General features: G+C 44.4%; 1 protein-coding gene across 1 annotated transcript; it reads left to right on the forward strand.

Annotated features, from left to right (window-relative positions):
- Nucleotides 1-7672: 7672 nt before the first annotated feature.
- GSTP1 (glutathione S-transferase pi 1) lies at nucleotides 7673-18141 on the forward strand. The gene is made up of 7 exons (XM_083146100.1): nucleotides 7673-7817; nucleotides 11427-11462; nucleotides 13683-13789; nucleotides 16353-16440; nucleotides 16541-16644; nucleotides 16734-16841; nucleotides 17872-18141. Coding segments are annotated over exons 1-7 (633 nt in total). The 5' UTR covers nucleotides 7673-7816; the 3' UTR covers nucleotides 18061-18141.
- The last annotated feature ends 5485 nt before the right edge of the window (nucleotides 18142-23626 follow it).

The raw sequence follows: 23626 nt of genomic DNA on the forward strand, positions 1-23626 counted from the left end.
GGGGAGGCATTGCGTCAGTGTGATAGAACACAGGCCGCAGGGTTAGGAAGCATGTCAGTGTGATAGAACGCAGGCCACAGGGGGAGGGATTGCGTCAGTGTGATAGAACGCAGGCCACAGGGGGAGGGATTGCGTCATTGTGGTAGAACGCAGGCCACTGATGGAGGGATTGCGTCAGTGTGATAGAACGCAGGCCACAGGGGGAGGGATTGCGTCAGTGTGATAGAACGCAGGCCACAGGGGGAGGGATTGTGTCAGTGTGATAGAACACAGGCCGCAGGGTGAGGGATTACGTCAGTGTGGTAGAATGCAGGCCACAGGGGGAGGGATTGCGTCATTGTGGTAGAACGCAGGCCACTGATGGAGGGATTGCGTCAGTGTGATAGAACGCAGGCCACAGGGGGAGGGATTGCGTCAGTGTGATAGAACGCAGGCCACAGGGGGAGGGATTGTGTCAGTGTGATAGAACACAGGCCGCAGGGTGAGGGATTACGTCAGTGTGGTAGAATGCAGGCCGCAGGGAGAGGGATTGCATCAGTGTGGTAGAACACAGGCCGCAGGGAGAGGGATTGCGTCAGTGTGATAGAACGCAGGCCACAGGGGGAGGGATTGAGTCAGTGTGATAGAACACAGGCCGCAGGGTGAGGGATTGCGTCAGTGTGGTAGAATGCAGGCCGCAGGGAGAGGGATTGCGTCAGTGTGGTAGAACACAGGCCGCAGGGAGAGGGATTGCGTCAGTGTGATAGAACACAGGCCGCAGGGTGAGGAATTGCATCAGTGTGATAGAACGCAGGCCGCAGGGAGAGGGATTGCGTCAGTGTGATAGAACACAGGCCGCAGGGTGAGAGATTGCGTCAGTGTTGTAGAACGCAGGCCGCAGGGAGACGGATTGTGTCAGTGTGCTAGAACGCAGTCTGCAGGGTGAGGGAGTGTGTCAGTGTGATAGAGAGCAGGCCATAGGGTGAGGAAGTGCGTCATTGTGATAGAGCGCAGGCCGTAGGGTGAGGTATTGCGTCAGTGTGATAGAACGCAGGGTGAGGGAGTGCGTCAGTGGGATAGAGTGAAGGCCGCAGGGTGATGGATTGTGTCAGTGTGATAGAACGCAGGCCGCAGGGTGAGGTATTGCATCAGTGTGATAGAACGCAAGGTGAGGGATTACAAGGTGAGGGAGCAGTTTGATTGAGCGCAGGCTGCAGAAATAGGGCTGCTTCCAGAAATTTCTCCCAGGCTAGTTTTCCATCCCAATCTAACCCTCCATCTCTGCTCCGCAGCAATCCGGTAATGGGCTTCCAGTATGTGTTCCAGCATAGGGGGTGGGGGCCCCAGAGATATCAGTGTATGGGGCCCCAAGAATTCTGTTGCCAGCCCTGCATATGCTGTGCCAGAAAAGAAAGCTGTTGGAATTACTGTTCAGGGCTGTGGTGGAGGGGGAACTAGTTCCCCCTACCATTAGAGGTGGTGGTACTCAGTTCCCCGCAGTTCCCCCTCACTTTAACCCTTGGGTGTAGCTGGTGCTGAAGAGTAAGTTGATGAGGATGGTGATGTGGTTTGTTTAAATAAGGCACCGGGCAATACATTTGTTGTCCAAGCGGCAGAAAAAAGGATGTCAACTTGCCTGGGCAGAGTACCAAAAGATCCACATCATGTGTCTGGAATTATTTCTACCCCAATCTGGACACCATCTGTGTCGCCATATGTACCCTATGTGATGGTAAAATTAGTAGAGGTAAGGATGTTAACCACCTGGGAACATCCAGGGCCGGCGCTAGCCGCTCAGCCTGCAAAGTAGGGAGGCGCCAGGCTGGAGAGACGCACTCCTCCCTGCACTGCTGACCCTGCTGTGTGCTGCGGTGGGTCCCATCCGCGCCGCACCTGTCTGACAATACAGGCGACAGCTTGATGAGCAGTTCCGCTCCCCCAGCCCTCTCACATTCCCACCCGCCGTCGCCACTCACCACAGATCGGATCGCTGTTAACGATCCGATCTAGTCTGCACTCCCAGCTGACTGACAGCCGGCGCAGCATAGCAGAACGGGACAGCTGAGTGACGGCTCAGCTGTCCAATAGTATTTGATGAAGCAGCCTGCAGCTCAGTGATTGGATGAGCATGCAGGCTGCACTGCACGGAAGAAGGAGGCGTGGTGTGCTGCTAGGAGAGAGAGAGAGGAACGTGCAGGCTTTCTCTCTCTCCCATTCTGTCTGCCAGCATCAAGTTAACACAAGTAAGAGAGTTTACTAAGAACCCTTTAGTTTAAGGCTCTGGGGCACACACACACACACACATTATATATATATATATATATATATATACTGTATATTTATTTATACACTGTATATATATATATATATATATATACTCTGTATATGTATATATATATATATATATATATATATATATATATATACACATATACAGTATATATATGTATATATATAAATCATCGGCTTTGCATATATATATATATATATATATATATATATATATATATATATATATATATATATATATATATAGGACTCCAATGATTAAATATCACACAATCCAGGTTAAATAATCACATCAAGTGTATTGGGCAAATTCACATCGAGCGCTTTCGGGGGATGCAACCCCCGTCTTCAGGATGACAGCCCCAACAGACAAAAGTGTAATCAACTTTCCCAAACCTCAAGCACAAATAAATAGATACACTAATTACTCACCTGTCCCCACACGCGGCGTTCAGAGCCGCCCGTCCTCCGGCAGGAAGCGCAATCACCCACTTCCTGTGAGCGCGTCAGGAACTGTGTCTGGAACGCATCTCCTGCGCTCCAGACTCTCACTTCCAGCAGGTTGGAGGCGCGTCATCCTGCGCAGGCTAGGGCTACCTTCTGTATTGCCGTTGCTAGGACAGGGAGATCTGAAAAACAAAAGACAAATATGATTAGAACTGCGGACAGATAACTATAATCCACAATTATAATACAAACAATAAACGTGAAAAATACATAAAAAGGACAAAAAATAAATAGAAATACATTCCACAGTGTCGGCTGCAATCTACAGAGCCCCGGCATGCCACAGTGGTATCCACCACTAGGGCTGGCCCTTGACTGACTATGCCAATATACATCCAAAAACAGCAATGAAGGAGAGTTCACATCACTATCGTAATAAGGTCAATTTAGGTTAGACTATTCCAATTAATCTTGTCGTTGAGGCCACCCGGTTTGGTGGTCCCCAACCTCAGAATCCATTGGGTCTCCTTAATAAGCACTATCCCCACCCCTGATATTTTGTGGGACCTGGTCCAAGATAAAGTATTTAAGGGATGAAAGTGGGTGCCCCATTTGTTTAAAATGACGTGGGACCGGTTGGTCCACATCTTTTCCCTTCAGGCTCAGGTCAATAGAAGACCTGTGGGCCGCCATTCTCTCTTTAAACTTGCGTGTAGTTTGCTCTACATACCAAAGGCCACATGGGCAAATGATGGCATATACTACGTGTGTAGAAGAGCAAGTGAGGACCGATCTAATATCATACTTCTTGTTACAATGGGGATGTGTAAAATCTTTACATTTGATAATGTACTTGCAAGTTATGCAAGTACCACAGCTATAACACCCAGGGGGTTTAAAATAAACATTGGGCGGTACTGTTTCAGAGAAACCAGAGATATCCGCATGGACCAAACGGTCCCTCAGGTTTCTACCCCTAGTGTACACCAGGAGTGGTCTGTGTTCCTTGAGGCCAGGTAGCTCAGTGTCCATCCGAATAATGGGCCATAATGCTCGAGATGCCCTACGGACAATCGGACTGGATACAGAAAATTCATGGACCCACGGAATCAATTTTTCCTTCTGTTTCTGTTTAGGACTCCACAGAAGGTCTGGATCCATATCTAACACCTGTTGTTTCTGTGTTAAAAGCAGATTTCTATCATACCCTCTTACCAAAAACCTATCAACCATCTGGTCTAGTTCAGTAGGTAGTTTTTCCCTGTCACTAGTCAGCCGCGCCACCCTCAACATTTGTGACAGGGGCAGCCCCTTCTTAAGGGAAGGGGGATGATGACTTGAGGCCCGTAAAAGGGTGTTTCTATCGGTACTTTTTGAAAATCTGCTAGTAAAGATAGCTCCTTCCTTGATCTCCACGGTCACATCAAGGAAATTGGCCTTACACTCACTGTATTCAAATGTAAATTTAATATGAGGACTCCTCAAATTAATGTCCTGCATCAGGTCTAGGAACCTCTCCTCTCCCCCAGTCCAGATAAGGAACACGTCATCTATGTACCGCAGGTACAGCATGACGTGCCCCCAAATGGCCTGGTCCTTAAAGAAGAGGTCCTGTTCCTGTGCGAACATGTATACATTCACGTAAGAGGGGGCAACGGATGAACCCATTGCACACCCTCTACGCTGGATGTAAAATGCTCCATCGAACAAGAAGAAATTTCGGCATAATGTTAGTTCAAGCAATGAAAGAAAAAGGTCATGGTCCTTTTTCTTTACATTTGAATACAGTGAGTGTAAGGCCAATTTCCTTGATGTGACCGTGGAGATCAAGGAAGGAGCTATCTTTACTCTGCACATTTTACAGCTGCCCACCTGCAGTGCACATGGTTTTGTCCATCTAAGAAGGAATTTGTCAGAAAGAGTGAACTAGAATAAGGCCCAATATGACTGTGACTGCCCACAGGGCTAGATGCATCACCTTCTGAAGCAACAGCAGCAGCACCAGTAGTAGCATCTCCAAAATGCCAGCTTGTTCCAAGGCAGGCTATGCTGTGTATCATCGGTTTCCTTAAGAGGCACAATGCCGAGAAAATATTAGAGAAATTGAGAGAAATCGTTGCACAATGGCTTACCCCACTTAGACTCTCCAGAGGATTTGTGGTATCTGACAATGCCACCAATATTGTGCGGGCATTACATCTGGGCAAATTCCAGCATGTCCCATGTTTTGCCCACACAAAAAAATTTGGTGGTGCAGCATTTCCTGAAAAGTGACAGGGGTGTGCAGGAGATGCTTGCGACTGCCTCCCAAAGACTGGAGCGCCACAAAACCCTCCTTAACCTGCCCTGTAATCACCTTAAACAAGAGGTAGTGACATGGTGGAACTCTGGCTGGACGGGTGTGGTATAGGGTTCCAACAGCCATTAGCCTGACGTCGGGATCCCGACTGGCCGGACTCAGACAGCATGGCGAGCGCAACAAGTCCCTTGCGGGCTCGCTGTGCTTGCGCCATCTATTCTATTCTCCCTCTATGGGGGTCGTGGACCACACGAGGGAGAATAGCCGGTATTTTAACAGTTGGGATCCCAATGTCGGGAAATTGACTGTCGGGACCCCGACTGGCACCTGACTGGACTTATACAGCAGTATCACAGGACTAGATTTATAAAGCAGTATCACTGCACTGGAGTTATACAGCAGTATCATTGAACATTAATGGCAGTATCACTGGACTGGACTTATGCAGCAGTACCAATGGATTTTTATGGCAGTACCTCTGGACTGGACTTATACAGCAGTATTACTGAACTTTAACGGCAGTATCACTAGACTGGACTTATACAGCAGTATCATTGAACTGGATTTATGCAGCAGTACCAATAGACTTTATCAGTAGTACTACTGGACTGGACGTATACAGCAGTATCACTGTACTTGTCTTATGCAGCAGTACCAATGGACTTTATCAGCAGTATTACTGGACTGGATTTATACAGCAGTATCACTGAACTGGACTTATGCTGCAATATCACTGGACTTTAACGGCAATATCACTGGACTGGATACAGTATATGTAGTTGTACCAATGGGCTTAAACGGCTGTATTACTGGACTGGGCTTATGCAGCAGTACCAATGGACTTTAACTGCAGAATCACTGGACTGGACTTATACAGCAGTATCACTAGACTGGACTTATGCAGCAGCATCACTGGACTTTGAAGGCAGTATCACTGGACTGAACTTATGCAGCAGTATCACTGGACTGGATTTATGAAGCAGTAACACTGGACTTTATCAGCAGTATCACTGGACTGGACTTATGCAGCAGTATCACTGGACTTGACTTATACAGCAGTATCACTGGACTGGGCTAATGCAGCAGTACGGCAGTACCTTTGTACTGGACTTATACAGCAGCATTACTGAACTTTAATGGCAGTATTACTGGACTGGACTTATACAACTGTATCCCTGGACTGGACTTATGCAGCAGTATCACTGGACTTTAATGGCAGTATCACTGGACTGGACTTATGCAGCAGTACCAATGGAGTGGACTTACTGTATACAGCAGTATCACTTGAATGGACTTATGCAGCAGTACCATTGGACATTAACGGCAGTATCACTGGACTGGACTTATACAGCAGTATCACTGGACTGGACTTATACAGCTGTATCACTAGACTGCATTTATACAGTAGCACCACTGGACTTATGGCAGCACAGGACATCAGCACTAGGCAGCACAGCACCACAGTACTGGACTTATGACAGTACAGGACACCAGCACCAGTCAGCACAGCAGCACAGGACTGCACTTATACAGCAGCATACCTCCCAACATTCGGCTTCATGGATGAGGGACAGTGAACGTGGCCACTTTTCACCATTGTGGGGGCATGTCCAGCAGCTCTGTGAGCTGCTGGCTATGCCCCCAGCCTCTCTGGCTGGAATAAATAGACGCGCAGCATCTATTCATGGAGAACAGGGGGACTCCCAACTCCCCCCCTCCCCCCACTGCGGGACACTGGTGGCTGCGGGAGGGAAGCGGGAACGTCACAAAAAAACTGGCCGTTCCCGCTTCGGGATTGGTGGCTCGCTGCGTTCGCCACGCTATCTAAAATCAACTCCACGCCGACGTGGATAGTGGGGGTATGAAAAGGTCGGAAGACGCGTACCGCCGCCCCTCGCGAGCTCGCCACGCTTCGAGTTGGCGTTGATAGTGGGGGTGGAATTGACAATGGGGGTGCATTTAACATTGTAAGCACCCATCAGGGTGCTTGTACAATAAAAAATCGCATTGCATGCCGCTATATCGCATGCGATGCGATGCGTTGTAATAAGATCAACATCGTGGGCGCCGTGATAATACACAAGTACCAAAATTTGTAGCTACGCCACTGTCGAAACTGTTTTTCACTTTATCTTGTTCAGTGCACCGGGCACATATTCTATTCTGTTCTCTTTCCACGCCCTAGTGGATGGGAGGGCATGAAGTACCACCTGTCAGCACATGTTTGCTAAAAAAAAAAGTGAAAAGCCCATGTCGACCTTTTGACTGTCGACCTAGACACTGTCAACCTAATAATGCATGTGTCGACGTTCCATCCATGTTGGACCTTTGGTGTGTCGCTCCAACGACCGTATACTGCCATGACATATCGCCCAGTGTTGCAGTTATAAAGGGTTACTAAGGATAACTACACAGGGCACAAAGCTGACTAGAGATGACTGCTTATTCCCTGTATGAGCTTGTGATGGCTTGTACAATAATTAGTATAAAAGGCAGCTGCGTCTGAGAGGGAGAACTCAAATGTAGAAGCTCAGCTGCTACAGCTACTAGACAGTGATACAGTCAGTGTGACTGTGCATTGCAAGTCACGTGACATTCCACGTGAGTTCCCTGTGTATGTTCACGCCCACGGGGTGGGGGAGTGGCATCTAATAGGCCCTATCACGGTGACGCCACACAGACTGCCTATAAAAACAGAAGTATACGGGGTTTAGTTTTTTTTTCTCATCCTGTGAGTGAATTGTCTGCATCTAATAAACCCAGTCCTCTGCCACCTCCTGCTGCAAACCTCACACCAGCAAAAGTAAGGTGTCCATTGTTCCCTGTGATCTAATTGTTTGTGTTCTCTCCCTGGTCTGTTGCAGAGTATCATTGTGTTCACCTGTAGCTTGTTTTTCAATTACTGCTGTTGTAGTTTCTGGTCCATTTAATGTTGCCTTTAAAAACCACACTCCATCACCGTGGATTACATAAGTGATAATACTGTTCTTGTTATTTAGCAGCTTCGGCACCCTTTAATGCTTAATTAGTTTGCAGAACCCTCTTCCTTGGCCATATGTTGCTCCTAAAATTCTATTTGTAAGGCATGATCTTTATAGTTTCATTGTTGCAGTTTAAAATGCTCTCCAGGACTGTCGGCTATATGGCAAATTACTCCCAATTATTTTGGCCCTTAAAATCGCTGATAAGTTAATTTACCAGCATGAAATAAAGTATAGAAGGCTCTACCAAATGTGTACAGCCTCAGACACCTGCTATGACCTTACAGGAATATAGTGTATTTTCTACAGTGTTTTGCAGATATGGTACATTATCATGTATACTATCACTGTCATGTTTCAACAAGGCTGACTGACTGGTGAATTATCGCCGTTCACTTTATCTCTTCTCCAGGCTTAATGGGGCAGATGTATTAAGCCTTAACAAGAGAGAAATGCAAGGGTGATAAAGAGAGATAAATGTCCAGCCAATCACCTGCTAACTGTCATCTTACAGGCTGTGTTTGAAAAAAGTCAGTAAGGAGCTGATTGGCTGGACGTTTATCTCTCTTTATCACCCTTGCATTTATCTCTTATAAGGCTTAATACATCTGCCCCAATGCATCTGCCCCTCTGTCTGGCAACTGCACATGGGAGACAGATCTGCTTCTTGCAGTGCTTAACACGCAAGTCAATTTCAGAGTGCCAATTACTGCTGTGGCTGACGGTGGCACTGTTCTTAGTTTAAAGTGTTAAATTTCTTGCCCAAAGCAAGAAACTACAGCAACTTTGGGCAGCACGGATGGTGTAATAGTTAGCATTACTGTCTCAGTGCTGAGGTCATGGGTTCTATTCCCACTATGGCCCTAACACTGGCGTTTGTATATTCATCCCATTGTTCAAAAAATATACTGGTAGGTTAATTGGATCTCAACAAAATTAACCCTAGAATGTGTGTATGTGGTAGATTGTAAACTCCACTGGCGCAGGAACTGATGTGAGTATTCTCTGTAAAGCGCTGCAGAATGTGTGCACTATATAAATAACTGTAAATAAACGTATACCCCCTTCACACAGAAAATTAAATTCTTGGAAGCCGTTCCACCTGGAAATTTCATTAAATACACTGGTCCTTTTTCTGTGTGACCGGGTTGATCCCGATCTTAAACTCTGGGTTTATGACCCTACAAAAGACTGGGCATGGCCTCGCAGTAGCACCGTGGGTATAGGCCAGGCCACGCCCCCAAAATTTCAGCTTGCGCACCGTCTCAACATTTAAAAGCATTCTCCTCCGACCAGTGACTTTCCCTGCCTCTTCTCCTGACAGGGTGTCCTTTTTTATCAGCCACCATCTCTGGTCGAAGATGAAAAAGGGACGCTGAGCAATATGGGGCAGATGTATTAAGCCTTAATAAGAGGTAAATTCACATGTGATAAGGAGATAAACGCCCAGCCAATCAGCTCCTTACTGATTTTTTTCAAACACGGCCTGTAACATGGCAGTTGGCAGGTGATTGGCTGGACGTTTATCTCTCCTTATCACACTTGCATCACCTGTGGGGAGCTAGGTAATGGATAAGAAAGGTGTTTCACCACAGGTGATGGCAATCCTACATTACCAGGGAAGTCCAGGAACAGAGCATTTTCTCCCTGAAGGAGAGCGTCAGGTAGGCAACCCTGTTCTAAATGCTCAAGTTACTGGGTTCTTGTCTAGTAAAACCTAGTAATTCAGGCTACTGAACTCTGGCTTTGTATACATCTTTAAATGGCTATAAATAAATATTACCTCTCTGTATATTTTATTTATTAACAGTTTCTTATATAGCGCAGCATATTCCGTTGCGCTTTACATAGGGGACAGTGACACAACAAAACAGGGTATTTACAGACAGTCAAAATGTAGGAGGGCCCTGCTCGCAAGCTTACAATCTATAGGATGTCCTGGGAGCAGGGCCACCAACAGAATTATACAATATCATCTCTGTAGCCCCCCCCCCCTTTATGTTGGAACATAAACTGGAAGTGCCCTACACCCATTACTGGATTGCCGCAGAGCAGGAACAGTTTGAGTGGGATGGAGAACCAGCCTGGGAAATTTCTGGGAGCAACCCTATTACTGCAGCCTGACCTCTATCAAACTGACGTGCTCTCTCAATGGCTCTCTCCCTCACCCTGCGGCCTACACTCTATCAAACAGATGTGCTTCCTCATGATCGGCAGGGCCTGGGATGGCTGTCCTCTTTGATCATGTAACAAATAATTAATTGGCAAGTGTGGTTTTTCAGAACTAACTCTTTGAAGTCATACTAGTAGGTATACAGTTTGCCTTCAGTAAAGCTGGGTTCTTGTGTAGTTTCATGGCGCCGTGCTACTTCCAGGTTGGGGTTCATACCCCCCACTATCCACGTTGGCATGGAGTTGATTTTAGATAGCGTGGCCGAGCCCGCAGCGTGGGCGAGTGAAGCGAGCCCCGCAAGGGGACTCAGACGCACGGCGCCATGCTGGCGCCGTGAAACTACACAAGTACCTAAAGCTGCATGTGGCTTTGCAAAACCTCACTTCAGTAATACATCTGCTAATTAGCAGTTTTGGGGACAGAACCTAGGTCACCTGAGCCCAGATTCTTGTTGCAGGTGTGAAATGTTTATAACTTGCATTCTTAATTCGTAATGGCCTGTGCACAGAAGTCACAGAAGTGACAGAATATAGCAGTGTAAGGTCTCAGAAGGACCTATATATGACCACATCATTTAAAAGTGCAGGAGAGTAATCCTTACTAAAATCGTGAGCTCAAGGCCACTAAATACTAGTGACTTTGACCTTTTTCACATGATTTTGACACATCAGGCCATTAAATCGTGTGTAAAATTGTATAATTTGCTTACGATTTTCTGAAATGTGAATCTGGAAATTGTCATTACTGCAATTAGGATATATTGCATCAGTGAAAGCGATACATCTTATGCAAAGTGCCCAGTGAGTCGTTGCCGAGGTATTGCATGTGAGACTGCATATGATATTTCAGCTATGTGTATGGGGACCTTAAGGCTACAGACATTACACACTGAAGCTGCCTGTGCACAGATCTTGCAGTATAACATCCGATCCCTCCTGCTCTTGGCCGCATCCCCCATACATTATTATGGGAATGGGAAGCTGCCTGATCTAACATCGGGCCGTAGGTCCCAGGGATACTGCTATTCTGAGATGGCGGTAGCCCATTTTAGCCTGCCAGCGGGGCAGTGCTGTCGGCTTGGGTCAGTGCTAACTGAAGTACGGCAGGAGATATCTAGTGGTATGAATATGCTTATATGAAAATTTGGACAAAGGCAAAATACAATGTTCGTTATTAACATTTAAATTTCATTAATGTATACTGATGCCAGGGCTAAAGGCTATGATCCAGCTTACATCTTCTGTTATTTATTTTTCAGTGCCTGACTACACAATCGTTTATTTCGATGTCAACGGTAAGTAAAAAGGTGTACCAGTGTTGCTTGATGTCTTTCGATCGTTAATGTGTTGGGATGAAGGTCCAACTGTTACTGTGGGGAACACTGGCGGCCAATCTCTGCCAGCAACATGTCGCTATAGACCCTATAAATTCTGATGTTGGGGCATTTTCTAAGCGACTTTTCCAAACTAAGCGATGTGTATGTATATATCCATCCATCCAATGGCTTAATCTATATATATATTTTTTTTTTTTTAAGTTTATTTGTATGGAAAAATAACTCTAGGTGACAGTATACTACATCCAGTGTGACAGGAAAAGGATGTGAATTTTTTTTTTTGTCTAAATTCTCACGCCTTTTGTTCCAGGATTAGCACTTACAGAAAAACATGTCACACAGTTTACTGAGAGAATGTATCTGATGAAGCATAATTCACAGAAAGTGAAGCCAATTTTGGTTTACAGTATCTTTGCATCGCTTCTATGGGGGTTACGCCAGCTCTAGCTGGGGGAGCCCTAGTGGGAGTGGTTTCATGCATTTTAAAATGCGGGCAAAACCCTGAAACTTTTTTTTTTTTTCTTTTTCTTTTTTTTTTTAAACGGCATTTTTGGCTTGGTACATACTGCCCCATATGTTATCCTTTTGGCATTCAATTTTCTGGTCAATGTCTTAGGTGGCTTTGTTGGCTTCTTTGTTATTAGCAACACCTATGCAATTGCAGTGTACTTTGCTGACTAAAGGGGTTTACACACAGGGAGATTTTGACTAATGGACAATTTTGCCTAAGCAATTTAGGGAGAGACTTTGGCTAGATGCAATGGAGATTTTCACTAAGCGATTTTGTCTAAGCAATGATGGTCTATGATCTAGTAAAAATTTCCTCTAAATTGCTATATAAAAATCTCCCAGTGTGTACACCCATTTAGGGTCAGATGTTTACCTTTGCTCTCTGAACACCTCATATAGGGCCAGATGCACTAAGCTTCAAAAGTGATAACATGGAGAGTGATAAACAACCAGCCAATCAGGTCCTACCTGTCATGTCAGACTGTGCTTGGAAAATGTCAGGTAGGAGCTGATTGGCTGTTTTTTTTAATCACTTTTCATTTGGCCAATCTTCTGCTTACCAGTATTTGGTCCAGATGCACAAAGCCTCAAAAGTGAAAAAATGGAGAATAACTAACCCATAGTCTCCTGCCTGACCTTTTTCAAACAGTCTGACTTGACATTTTGGAGCTGGTTGGTTGGGATGCGGTCATTTGGTCTACAGCATGATTGTCGACATGGGTCTAGGTCGACATAGGAAAAGGTCAACATGGTTCTAGGGAGACAGGTCGTTGGTTCGACATTGTCTAGGTCGACATGGGGTTTTTCACTGGTTTTTTTTTCGTGCCGACAGGCGGTAGGTAATACATGCCCTACAATCCACTAGGGCGTGGCGGGAGAATAAAATAGTGTGCCGAGCGCAGCAAGGCGCAGTGCCCGACGCATTGCGAAGCGGTGCAAGGGGATGTGGTGCACTTTAAACAGTGTCCATGTCGACTGACATTCAGGTAAAAAAACTGAAACCCCATGTCGACCTAAACATTGTCGAACTAATGACCTGTGGTGGTTTAAAGAATGAAGCTATTCTAAATGACGTTATTGGAATGTACAAATGTTTCTGGATAAACTCAGGGCTGTCTTCACAGCATTGTAGGCCCCGGGCAAAGCAATGAATTTGGGGCCCCTCCACACCCATTAAGGGGAAATAATGGGGCCCCTCCACACCCATTCAGGGGAAATAATGGGGCCCCTCCACACCCATTCAGGGGAAATAATGTAAACAAAAAAAATTGTAACACTCTCCACCTGTAGTGCAATGCATTCTTTCAACTTGTTTCCATGCAGCAAATGGCGGACAGCATGCTGATTGGTTGATGCCTTGAGCTATCCACCAATCAGCATACTGACAGCCATTCACTGTAAGGCTCCAAGCTGGGAAGAAAGAATGCTTCCTGGTTGCTATGTTTGATTGATTCGCATTCATGGCAACCAGGAAGCATTCTTTACTTCCTCCCAAGAAGCTTAGGCAGATTAGGTGGTGGGCATCCGCCTATCTTGAATGCCCCTAGAACAGGGACCCTTGGGCAGAGTCCATACATTGATGGCCCTCAACTGTACAAACAGTTCAAATTAAAGAAACCTAAAACTTGGCCAAACACCAATATACTAAATGGTTTGTTGCTCTCTCAGGTCGCTGTGAAGCCATGCGAATGCTTCTGGCTGACCAGGGCTTGGACTGGAAGGAAGATGTGGTGACATTTGATAACTGGCAGAAAGGGGACTTGAAAAAACAAGCGGTAAGTTGCCAAAGAACAATACTGTTGTATAATGACTAGTATGTCAGCATCCAAAGGCCTATGTACAGGAAAAATAAAATTAAACTGATTATTAGTTTCTATATAAAATAAACTACCATATATATACTCGAGTATAAGCCGAGGCACCTAATTTTACAACAAAAATCTGGGAAACGCATTGACTCAAGTGGGACCCTCACTCGAGTATAAGCCGAGGGGGGGCTTTTTCAGCATAAAAAATGGTCTAAAGGCTTATACTCGAGTATATATGGTACATTCTAATGGTTAAGTTGCAGCGGCACTGAAATGCTGGCAGCAGGTGAAATGCTCTTCATTATGGACTGGTCTCACTGACTTTAGTACGCAGCCCTCAGTGAGTCCAGAGATACTGAGGTGTGGTATATAGACTCGCTATTTGCCTGGACTTGTTGGGGTCATTTGATTGAATTGATAACACAATTTAACTGGTCCTAGTTCAGTAGTTTGTAACTATTATTCTAAAGCAGGCATGTCCAACGTTGGCCCTCCAGATGTTGTGAAACTACACATCCCAGCATGCTTTGCCACAGTGTTGCTATCAGAGAATGCTAAAACTATTGCAAAGCATGCTGGGATGTGTAGTTTCAAAACATCTGGAGGGCTAACGTTGGACATGCCTGTTCTAAAGCATAGCCTAACAATTGATCCACTTGCAAAATTATACCTGGGAAATAAACACAAACAAAACTTTTTTTTTTTTTTTTTTTTATTTGAACAATCTGTATTAACAGATGTTTAGATTTACTTGTGCCGGAAGCTGAGATTCGGCTGCAGTACCATGAAAGTCTGGTACTTGTTTCCTAGCACGGCACCCATCGCATACGATGGTATGCAATGTTACGCGATGGCAGCCAATGTTATACAATTTTAAATTGTATACCATCGCATTGTATGCCATGTACAATGGTATACGATTTTAAAATTGTATAAGCACCCTAATGGGGGTTTTCAATGTTAAATGTGCCCCCTAGAAGATAATTGTATAAGCACCGTAATGGGTGCTTACAATGTTAAAAGCACCCCCGTACTATCAATGCCAACCCAAAGCGTGGCGAGTGCAGCGGAATACATGTAAAGTAATACGCAGGGCTCACCACGCTTGTGGCTCGCTGCGCTCACCACACTACATAAAATCAACTCCACGCCGATGTGGATAGTGGGGGGGGGGGGTTGTATGAAAAGGTTGGAGGACGCGTACCACCGCCCCTCACGGGCTTGCTGCGCTCGCCACACTTCGGGTTGGCGTTGATAGTGGGGGTGCATTTAACATTGTAAGCACCCATTAGGGTGCTTATACAATTAAAAATAGTATAGGGGCTTTTATACAATTTAAAATCACATCGCATGTAGGCATATGGCATGCAATGCCATACGACTGAATATCATGGGCGTGCTAGGAAACAAGTACCGAAAGTCTTGAGCTCTCTGAACTGTGTAGCTAGTTTATGCGGTGCCTTGTAAATAATCCACAATTGCTTGTTGATGGCACATTCCACTGCATCAAACACCTATTCTATTGAGTTCAAATCCAGCTTCAAAAAGTGATGTCTTGTTATCAAGCTGTACATATGTCCAGAGTTCCTGCCACAACAATGGATACATATTTTAAATTATGCCACTGAACAATCAAGTTTGAGCAATTATGTTTAGACGACGATACTCCCAAACGCCTTATTTCGACTATCAACTATGTTTACATTCTTTTGATCTCCTGATCTGCCCTCTTATGCCTGGCAAGCTGAATTGGCGAATGCCACACTAAATTACCAATGGCCCAAAATATTTCAGTATACATTTGCTAGTTCGTCTTTGATTCAGGTTTTCAACACTCAATATTAGATCCTATCTAGGGGGTATAGATGCTCGGTTCAATGGAACTCATTGTTGGTGGGGGTGATTACGGCAACTACTGTTAATGAATGTAAATCAAAACTGGTTACATTTTTGGCCACTAAGGGAATCGTATATGACTTTTTCAAATCAGTAGTTAGATTGTTTTCACGCCTATTGATCTTTTTAACTTCCATACCTCAGGACTTGATTGTATTGACTAGATAATATAATTTGCCTTTTGGTAATATGTATGCCAGACTGTATTCATGTGGTTTAATAAAAAGTAAAGTGGAGAGTGATAAACAGCCAGCCAATCAGCTCCTACTTTTTTTTTCTTTCTTTAAACCCAGCCTGTAACAAGACAGGTAGGAGCTGGCTGTTTATCTCTCTCCATTTTATCACTTTTTGAAGCTTTGATACATCTGGTCCTGAGTCACCATTCCAAACAAAATTCCTAAAGATAAATCTCTTGTAGCTCCACCCACCCCACTAATGCAATCTAGACCAATTTATTCCACGCTTGAACTGAAAACTAACCATATGTACAATGTGTTTACCACCATCCAGCTGGGGATTTATCTTTTAAGTTTAATAAAGTTTTACACAAACTCTGTGTAAATGACCCTATTCCATGGTCTATCAATAGCCTGACTTATTTGTAGTAGACTCTAATGATTGTCTTTCCTCACAGGTGTTTGGTCAACTTCCAGCTTTCAAAAATGGTGACTTCACGTTATATCAGTCAAATGCAATGTTACGCTATCTTGGCAGAAATCATGGTATGAGATGGGGCAATTTCTACACTTGTCTCTAAATGGTTTGATGCATCTCCCTCTATACACTGCTGCATCAGTGCCCACAAACTCTAATATCTTTCAGGTCTCTATGGAAAAAACTCAGATGAGGCATCACTCATAGACATGGTAAATGATGGAGTGGAAGATCTCAGGCTGAAATACCTGCGTCTGATTTATCAAAATTATGTGAGTATAGTACACTGGGTATGGGATGTACTGGGTATGGGATGTACTAGACGCTGCTTACTCCTGATCTGCTCTTGTTGCTCTCTTAGGATGATGGGAAAGCAGACTACATTAAGGCACTTCCCAAGGAACTCTGTCACTTTGAAAAAATCCTTAGTAACAACAATGGCGGCAAAGGCTTTACTGTAGGAGATCAGGTAAGAATTGGCTGAGACAGTGTGTGGCTTTTGTAGTAGATGACAAGACACAATTAGTTTTTTCAGTTTTTCACTGTGTTGGAGATGCATGGACAGTTCCCGCTGGACTAGTGAATAAAATGCATGGACAGTTCCCGCTGGACTAGTGAATAAAACTATCTGAGTGTTCTCCAGGGGAAAAATACTTCTATATGCAAATCGGGTAGTTAGTAGCTGACCAATACCTCTGCAACTGGCTTGCCATTTTTAAAATCAGACCTCTAAGAGCTAAATATAATGGCCTCAAAGTTCTAGGCGGTGCACGACTTTCTTCTGTATGTGGTCTTCCACTGCATTAAACCCGTTTCTATTATGAGCTTTAGCTAATAAGGTAGGATTAAAACTGAAACCTTTTTTTCTATTTGCTGACCTGAGCTACTACAGAAATATGCATGATCCCCTTACAAAAAATAGTCCTTAAAGATACAGAAATACTTATATAAATGATTTTTTTTTTTTTTTTTTTTTCTGACTAGATTGCTTAGAAAGTAAGCACAGATCTCTCTGTGTATGACCCAAGAGATTAATTATCTCCTGCTAAGTCAGTGCATGCAGTCAAAATCTAGTCCATTTGCTTAGCAAGTGACTGCGAATATCTGTGTACAGAATGAGAGATACTGATCGCAATCTTTCTGAACCACTACCCAGCCTTTTTTGCTTGGCACAACTCTCTGCATGTATATGTGCTCCCCATGGGAGATCTGGACACCAGGAAATCACCTACACCATAGGTTCCCAAATGTGGTCCTCAAGGCACCCCAACCGTCCAGGTATTAAGTATATCCATGCTTGGCCACAGGTGACTTGATTAGTAACTCAGGATGATTTAACCATCTGTGCTCAGCCATGGATATACCTGGACCGTTGGGGTGCCTTGAGGACCGCGTTTGGGAACCTATGGCCTACATTAAATAGCTTGGCAAAATTGCTTAGCGCACATCTCTACGTGTGTATGCACCTTTACTCTGCTTATAACATTCTATTGTTTCAGATCTCCTTTGCAGACTATAACTTGGTGGACCTTTTGCGCAACCATCTGGTTTTGGCTCCAGACTGTCTTTCAGGCTCTCCTCTACTCTCTGCCTATGTCACCCGGGTCAGCAGCCGTCCTAAACTTGCAGCCTACCTGGCCAGCGATGCCCACACTAAAAGAAAAATCAATGGCAATGGCAAGCAGTAACTTAACAAGTCTGTAATGACTGTGGCTCACCAATGTAGAAACTAACCGATTCTATACCTGGTGTTTACAATGGCTGCCCATGCAGTCATCTACTGTATAACCATCCCAGCAGAATGTGTAGTTTGTATTTTGATGGCTACTGTATAATGAGTCTTACTGTACATGGTAATAAAAGTGAGTTAAAAAAGGTTGTGGAGTAAAGTGTATTGTTTCTAGTTAATTAGCAAATGGATGTTCTTTCAAACTTTTTGTTACATGGGGCCTTGTGCAGTCCAGTCTGTTAGTCGCCATGTAATCTTGTGCTTTATCATCCTTACGGTGCCCATACACGATCCGTTCGGCACTTAATTAGCATGCATCGCATCCCTAGTGCATGCCTTGTGCATGCACTGTGATCCGATGCGATGTGTACCTAGTACAAAAAGTATGTGCCGCACATACTTTTTGTACCGTACGATGAGATGCGCGGGAGCGCACATCTCATAGTACAGAACGGACCGTCTATGGGCACCATTACTCCTTTTACAAGTCGGCCGGACTTATCGAGGTGGCTGCATGTTAGTGACAGTGGGTGTGGATCGTATTGTCTACATGGGACAAGGTCAACATGGGTTTTTTCACTGTTTTTACCTGAATGTCGACATGGAAACAGTTGGAAGTCAACCGCAGCCCCTCGCATAGTTTGCTTCGCTCACGATGCTTCGGGCACAGTGCCTCGCTGCATTCTGCACGCTTTTATTCTCCCATCACGCCCTAGTGGAAATACCGCCTGTCGGCTCAAAAACCAGTAAAAAAAAAAACCTATCCCGTGACAGTAGTAGTTTTCAGTCTTCAAACCTACACCTGATGCTGAATTAGGCCCCAAACTTTTACATAATTGCAAATGAGATAAACCGTTTGCACCTTAACTACCTCTGTGAATGGAGCCCAAATCGGGGTGTGATTAACTACTATGCAAGTAGCCATCAGGTTCTGTATGTAGGATAAATTACTGACCCAGCAAACTGCTGGTGCATGATTAATGACATCCACAAGACCTGACTTGCGGGTTATAGCCAGGGGCATCTTAAGAGGAGACAGCCTCCTCTGGCAGTGCCTCTTATGTGATGGGAGTAGATTCCACTGGGACAAATGGCATGCACCACTTTCCAATGGTTCCCACAGTCTTATCGCATGACTCTGAAGGGTAGTAATTTGAACAAATCATTATAGATAAGCCACTGGTTATGGCTCAACTACTGGTATAAAAAGCCATTTAGACATAATAATTCTTGACAGGAGTACACTAACACAAGTTACCCCAAAGACCCTCCTGCAGGGTAATAGAAGGTCCAGGCTTACTGTCCCTTCAGGCTCTGAGATGTACTTTATGAATGGTGACATTAAGGTCTGTGAACCAATGTCTCTGCATCTTTTAGTATAACTATCAATAACTGAATAGGATTCTTCCCGGTGCCCCGTCTTGCTTGAGCATGTTCTGCTGGTAGCTTGCTCAATAGAGCTGCTGTCGTCATTGCAATGCATCAAAGAGCTGTCCCGTGTAATCTGCTAATTTATATGATTTATAAATTATATTCGATAAACCCTTTGTTTGCCAAAATCCGAGATGCGCAAAAATCTGCTAAATACCAGCATCGCTCACATTGGTTATAGAAATTCAGATAGTGTTAATATATATCCTCTATAAAGCAAACATTACAGGTCATTATGATTAAAAATATTTGCTTGGCAATTTTAACTAAATCATTTGGCACTCAAAGGGTTAAACTCTGCATGTGGTAGGATTTATTGCATTCAAAATGTAATGCATGACTTCTCCGGTCTTAAGTTTAGTCAGGGGAGTAGCTATAGCACCGCAGCCCCCGTGGTCGCGGGGGGGCGCTGTGCATATGGGGGCACCGGGGGGCTGTGGTGCTATAGTAATCCCCCCGCCCCCCATCCCCCGCAGGCTTACCTGTCCAGTGTCCCGGCTCCCCTCCTGGCTTCAATCAATGCTATGGAGACGGACCACGATAAAATGGCCGCCCCATAAAGCAGACTGTACTCGGAAACTGTCTGCGGTATGGGGGCGGCCATTTTATCGTGGTCGGTCTGCATAGAATTAATTGAAGCCAGGAGGGGAGCCGGGATGCGCGGCGGACAGGTAAGCCTGCGGCAATGGGGGGCACGGGCAGCCGGGGGAGGGGGGGGCGCCCCCCCCATTAACGGCGGGGGGGGGGGCGCCCAAAACAAAGCTACGCCACTGAGTTTAGTAAAGTAAAAGCCTTAAGGCGTTTGCTGCGATGGATTGAAACCTGACCCATCGCAGGTCCTTTTCCTGTGCTTGACAGGTGTGTGTGTGTGTGCCTTGTATCTCCATCACAGATCAGACTGGCTGCCATGAATATTTTTCAGAATTGCACATGTACCAATGTGCTGTGATGTGCAACTAGCACTTTGTGGGCCCCATAGCAAAATCTTTAAAAATCTATCAGCTTTCCAACAGAGTGGGTATGACACAATGATGTGTGACTGCATATCAATGTTATGGCTATTGTATTGTGGTAATGTTAGACAGTGGCAGCAAGTATGTGTAGACAAGGCAGCTGGGATAGAGAGATATAGGAGGGGCATGGAGCCAGAGGGAAAAAAGGACCTGCAGCCTGCTTATGTTGCACTCTGAAGAGGAGCCAACATACTGTTGAAGAGGAAAGGGCTGTGCTGATACTGTCCAAATCACAATCTGTATCCCCAACCTTATCACTCCAATATATGGAGTTGCTGCTTGCACGTTAAGCTTCTTACAGGTGAACTACATCAGCCTGGCTCCCACGGATGCTGGGGACAGCCCTGGACAGTTGAAGTCTGGGGCAGGGGTTCCCCTTTATTGGGAGGGTACACATTCCCCTAGGTACTCTGTCCAAGGCTGACCAGCCACAGTGAGCATGATACGGCTGGGGGACCTTCTGTAAAAACTGTCCCCCGGCTGTGGCACGACATTGCGGGCTGTTGGAATAAGGGGGACCCTGCCATTTTTGTCCCCTGTATTTTTGAGACCGAAACAAGAGTCCAGGGCTGGTTTCAGAGATACAGGGCCCCATACGCTTTTTGTCCCCTGTGTTTTTGGAAACTGGTCTGGTTAATGAGCCTGGGGCTGGTTATCCTCAGGAGGGGGACCCTATGCCCCCCCCTTTTTTTTTTTTTTTAACACAAAATCGCACATGTCCTCAAAATCTCCAAATTGTGATTACCATATTGCACTTTTTTTTGTCACTTAATTTGCATCTCATTATATATGCGGCTTCAGGCAAAAAAATGCAATAAAAAAAAAATGCAAAAAATCGCATCCTATTAAATGTCAGTCCTTATGTCTGGCGGTAAATAAACTGGTGGAATTTAGTAAATTGTATACATCACCCGATGTGTAATAGGTGAAAATAAAATTGTAGAACCTGCACACGGTTTTCAAAGAATATAAATAGGAGGATCCAAAGCATTCATGTCAGGCAAAGATTAAATCTATAAATCCACTTTGACCTTCCTAATCAAACAAGAAGTGGCTTCTCTGTCCTATGGCCTGATTCATTGGAGACAAACGTGAAATATCACAGGGTACTGTACATATTTAGGTATATTGTCACGTCAATATTTTTCAAAGCGCCACAGCATACACGAGTTTGTCTCCTATTACCCTCCACACCACTTTAGCTAAAAACCGTCTCCTGCCAGGGGACTGCGCCAATGTAATTAAAATAGGCAAGATTTTCCTCCCTAGCCTATCAGATGTCAATGAAATGTACATAGATAAATATCTGTTTACTACTGCAATATTCAAATGTTGCTGTCAGATGTGTATGCAGGTGCAGATTTAGGCGTGACGGCGCCCCCCGCCTACTTGTAGTATTTTCATTGATTGGATTTTAGCCCTCATTTGCTGAGAGCAGCTTTTATATTATTAAATTGGTTAACTGCCTTTCATTTTTAATTATGTGCAGGAAGCCTATCTGCACTGGAAACCATCTAAAAACTGCATTTCTTAACCCCTTCCTGACAGAGCCAGTTTTTGCGTTCCTGACAGAGCCCTTTTTTTCAAATCTGACATGTATCACTTAAGTGGGGATAACTTTTTTTTGCTTTTACTTATCCCAGTGATTTTGAGATTGTTTTTTCGTGACACATTGTACTTCAAATTAGTGGTAAATTTGGGTCGATACAGTCTGTGTTTTTTTGTGAAAAATACCAAAATGTCGGAAAAAAATGGAAAATTTAGCAATTTGCAAAATGTTAAATTTTCTGCTTGTGAGACAAATAATCTTACCACTCAAAATAGTTAATAACTAACATAGACCATATGTCTACTTTATGTTGCCATCATTATTTCAACTTCCTTTTCATTTTTTTGGACACTAGGAGGCGTAAAATATGAATAGCAAATTCTCAAATTTTCAAGAAAATTTCAAACACTGATTTTTTTAGGGACCAGTTCAGTTCTGATGTGACTTTGAGGGACTTGTATGTGAGACACCCCCATAAATGATGCCATTTCAAAAACTGCACCCCTCACAGTATTCAAAACAGCATTTTGGAAGTTTGTTAACCCTTTAGGTGTTTCACAGGAATTAAAACAAAGTGTAGGTGAAATTTCAAAATTTCATTTTTTTTGCAGATTTGCAATTTTAATACATTTTTCTAAGGAACACAGTACATTTTACTAGAGAAATGTGACTAAAAATTGATTCCCCCAATTCTTTGGTTTTCATAAATGTCCTATATGTGGCCCTAGTGTGCACGGTGACCAAACCACAGGCTTCATAATAGAAGGAGCACCTACTTGATTTTGGAGCCTCCTTTTTATGAGATTATTTTTTAGGCACCATGTAGGTTTCTAGGCACCATAAGATGCTAAAAGTTAGGAACCTCCCCCACAAGTGACCCCATTTTGCAAACTACACCCTTCAGGGAATTCATCTAGGGGTATAGTGTACATTTCAAACCCCCAGGGGTTTTTTACCAATTTTGATACACCTGGGCTGTGCAAATGAAAAAATTTAATTTTTCATTTTCACAGCTCAGTTGTATCAAAATTGGTGAAACCCCTGGGGGTTTGAAATGTACACTATACCCCTAGATGAATTCCCTAAAGGGTGTAGTTTGCAAAATGGGGTCACTTGTGGGGGGGTTCCACTGTATGGGTGCTTCAGGGGTCATTCAACCAGAATCTGTGCTGCAAAATCCAAATATCACTCCTTCCCTTCTGAGTCCTGCCATGCACCCAACTGGTTTTTTTTGGTCACATGTGAGGCATTGCCATACTCGGGAGAAATTGGGGCACAGATTTTGGGGTGCTTTGTCTCCTTCATTCCTTGTGAAAATGAAAAATTTTGAGCCAGATCTGCATTTTTGTGTAAAAAAATGTACTTTTTTACACAAAAATGCAGTTCTGGCTCAGTTTTTCATTTTCACAAGGAATGAAGGAGACAAAGCACGCCAAAATCTGTGCCCCAATTTCTCCCGAGTATGGCAATGCCTCACATGTGACCAAAAAATACCAGTTGGGTGCATGGCAGGACTCAGAAGGGAAGGAGTG

Source organism: Crinia signifera, chromosome 6 (genome assembly GCF_055691185.1).
Source record: "Crinia signifera chromosome 6, ASM5569118v1, whole genome shotgun sequence".
In the NCBI taxonomy this organism is placed as follows: domain Eukaryota; kingdom Metazoa; phylum Chordata; class Amphibia; order Anura; family Myobatrachidae; genus Crinia; species Crinia signifera.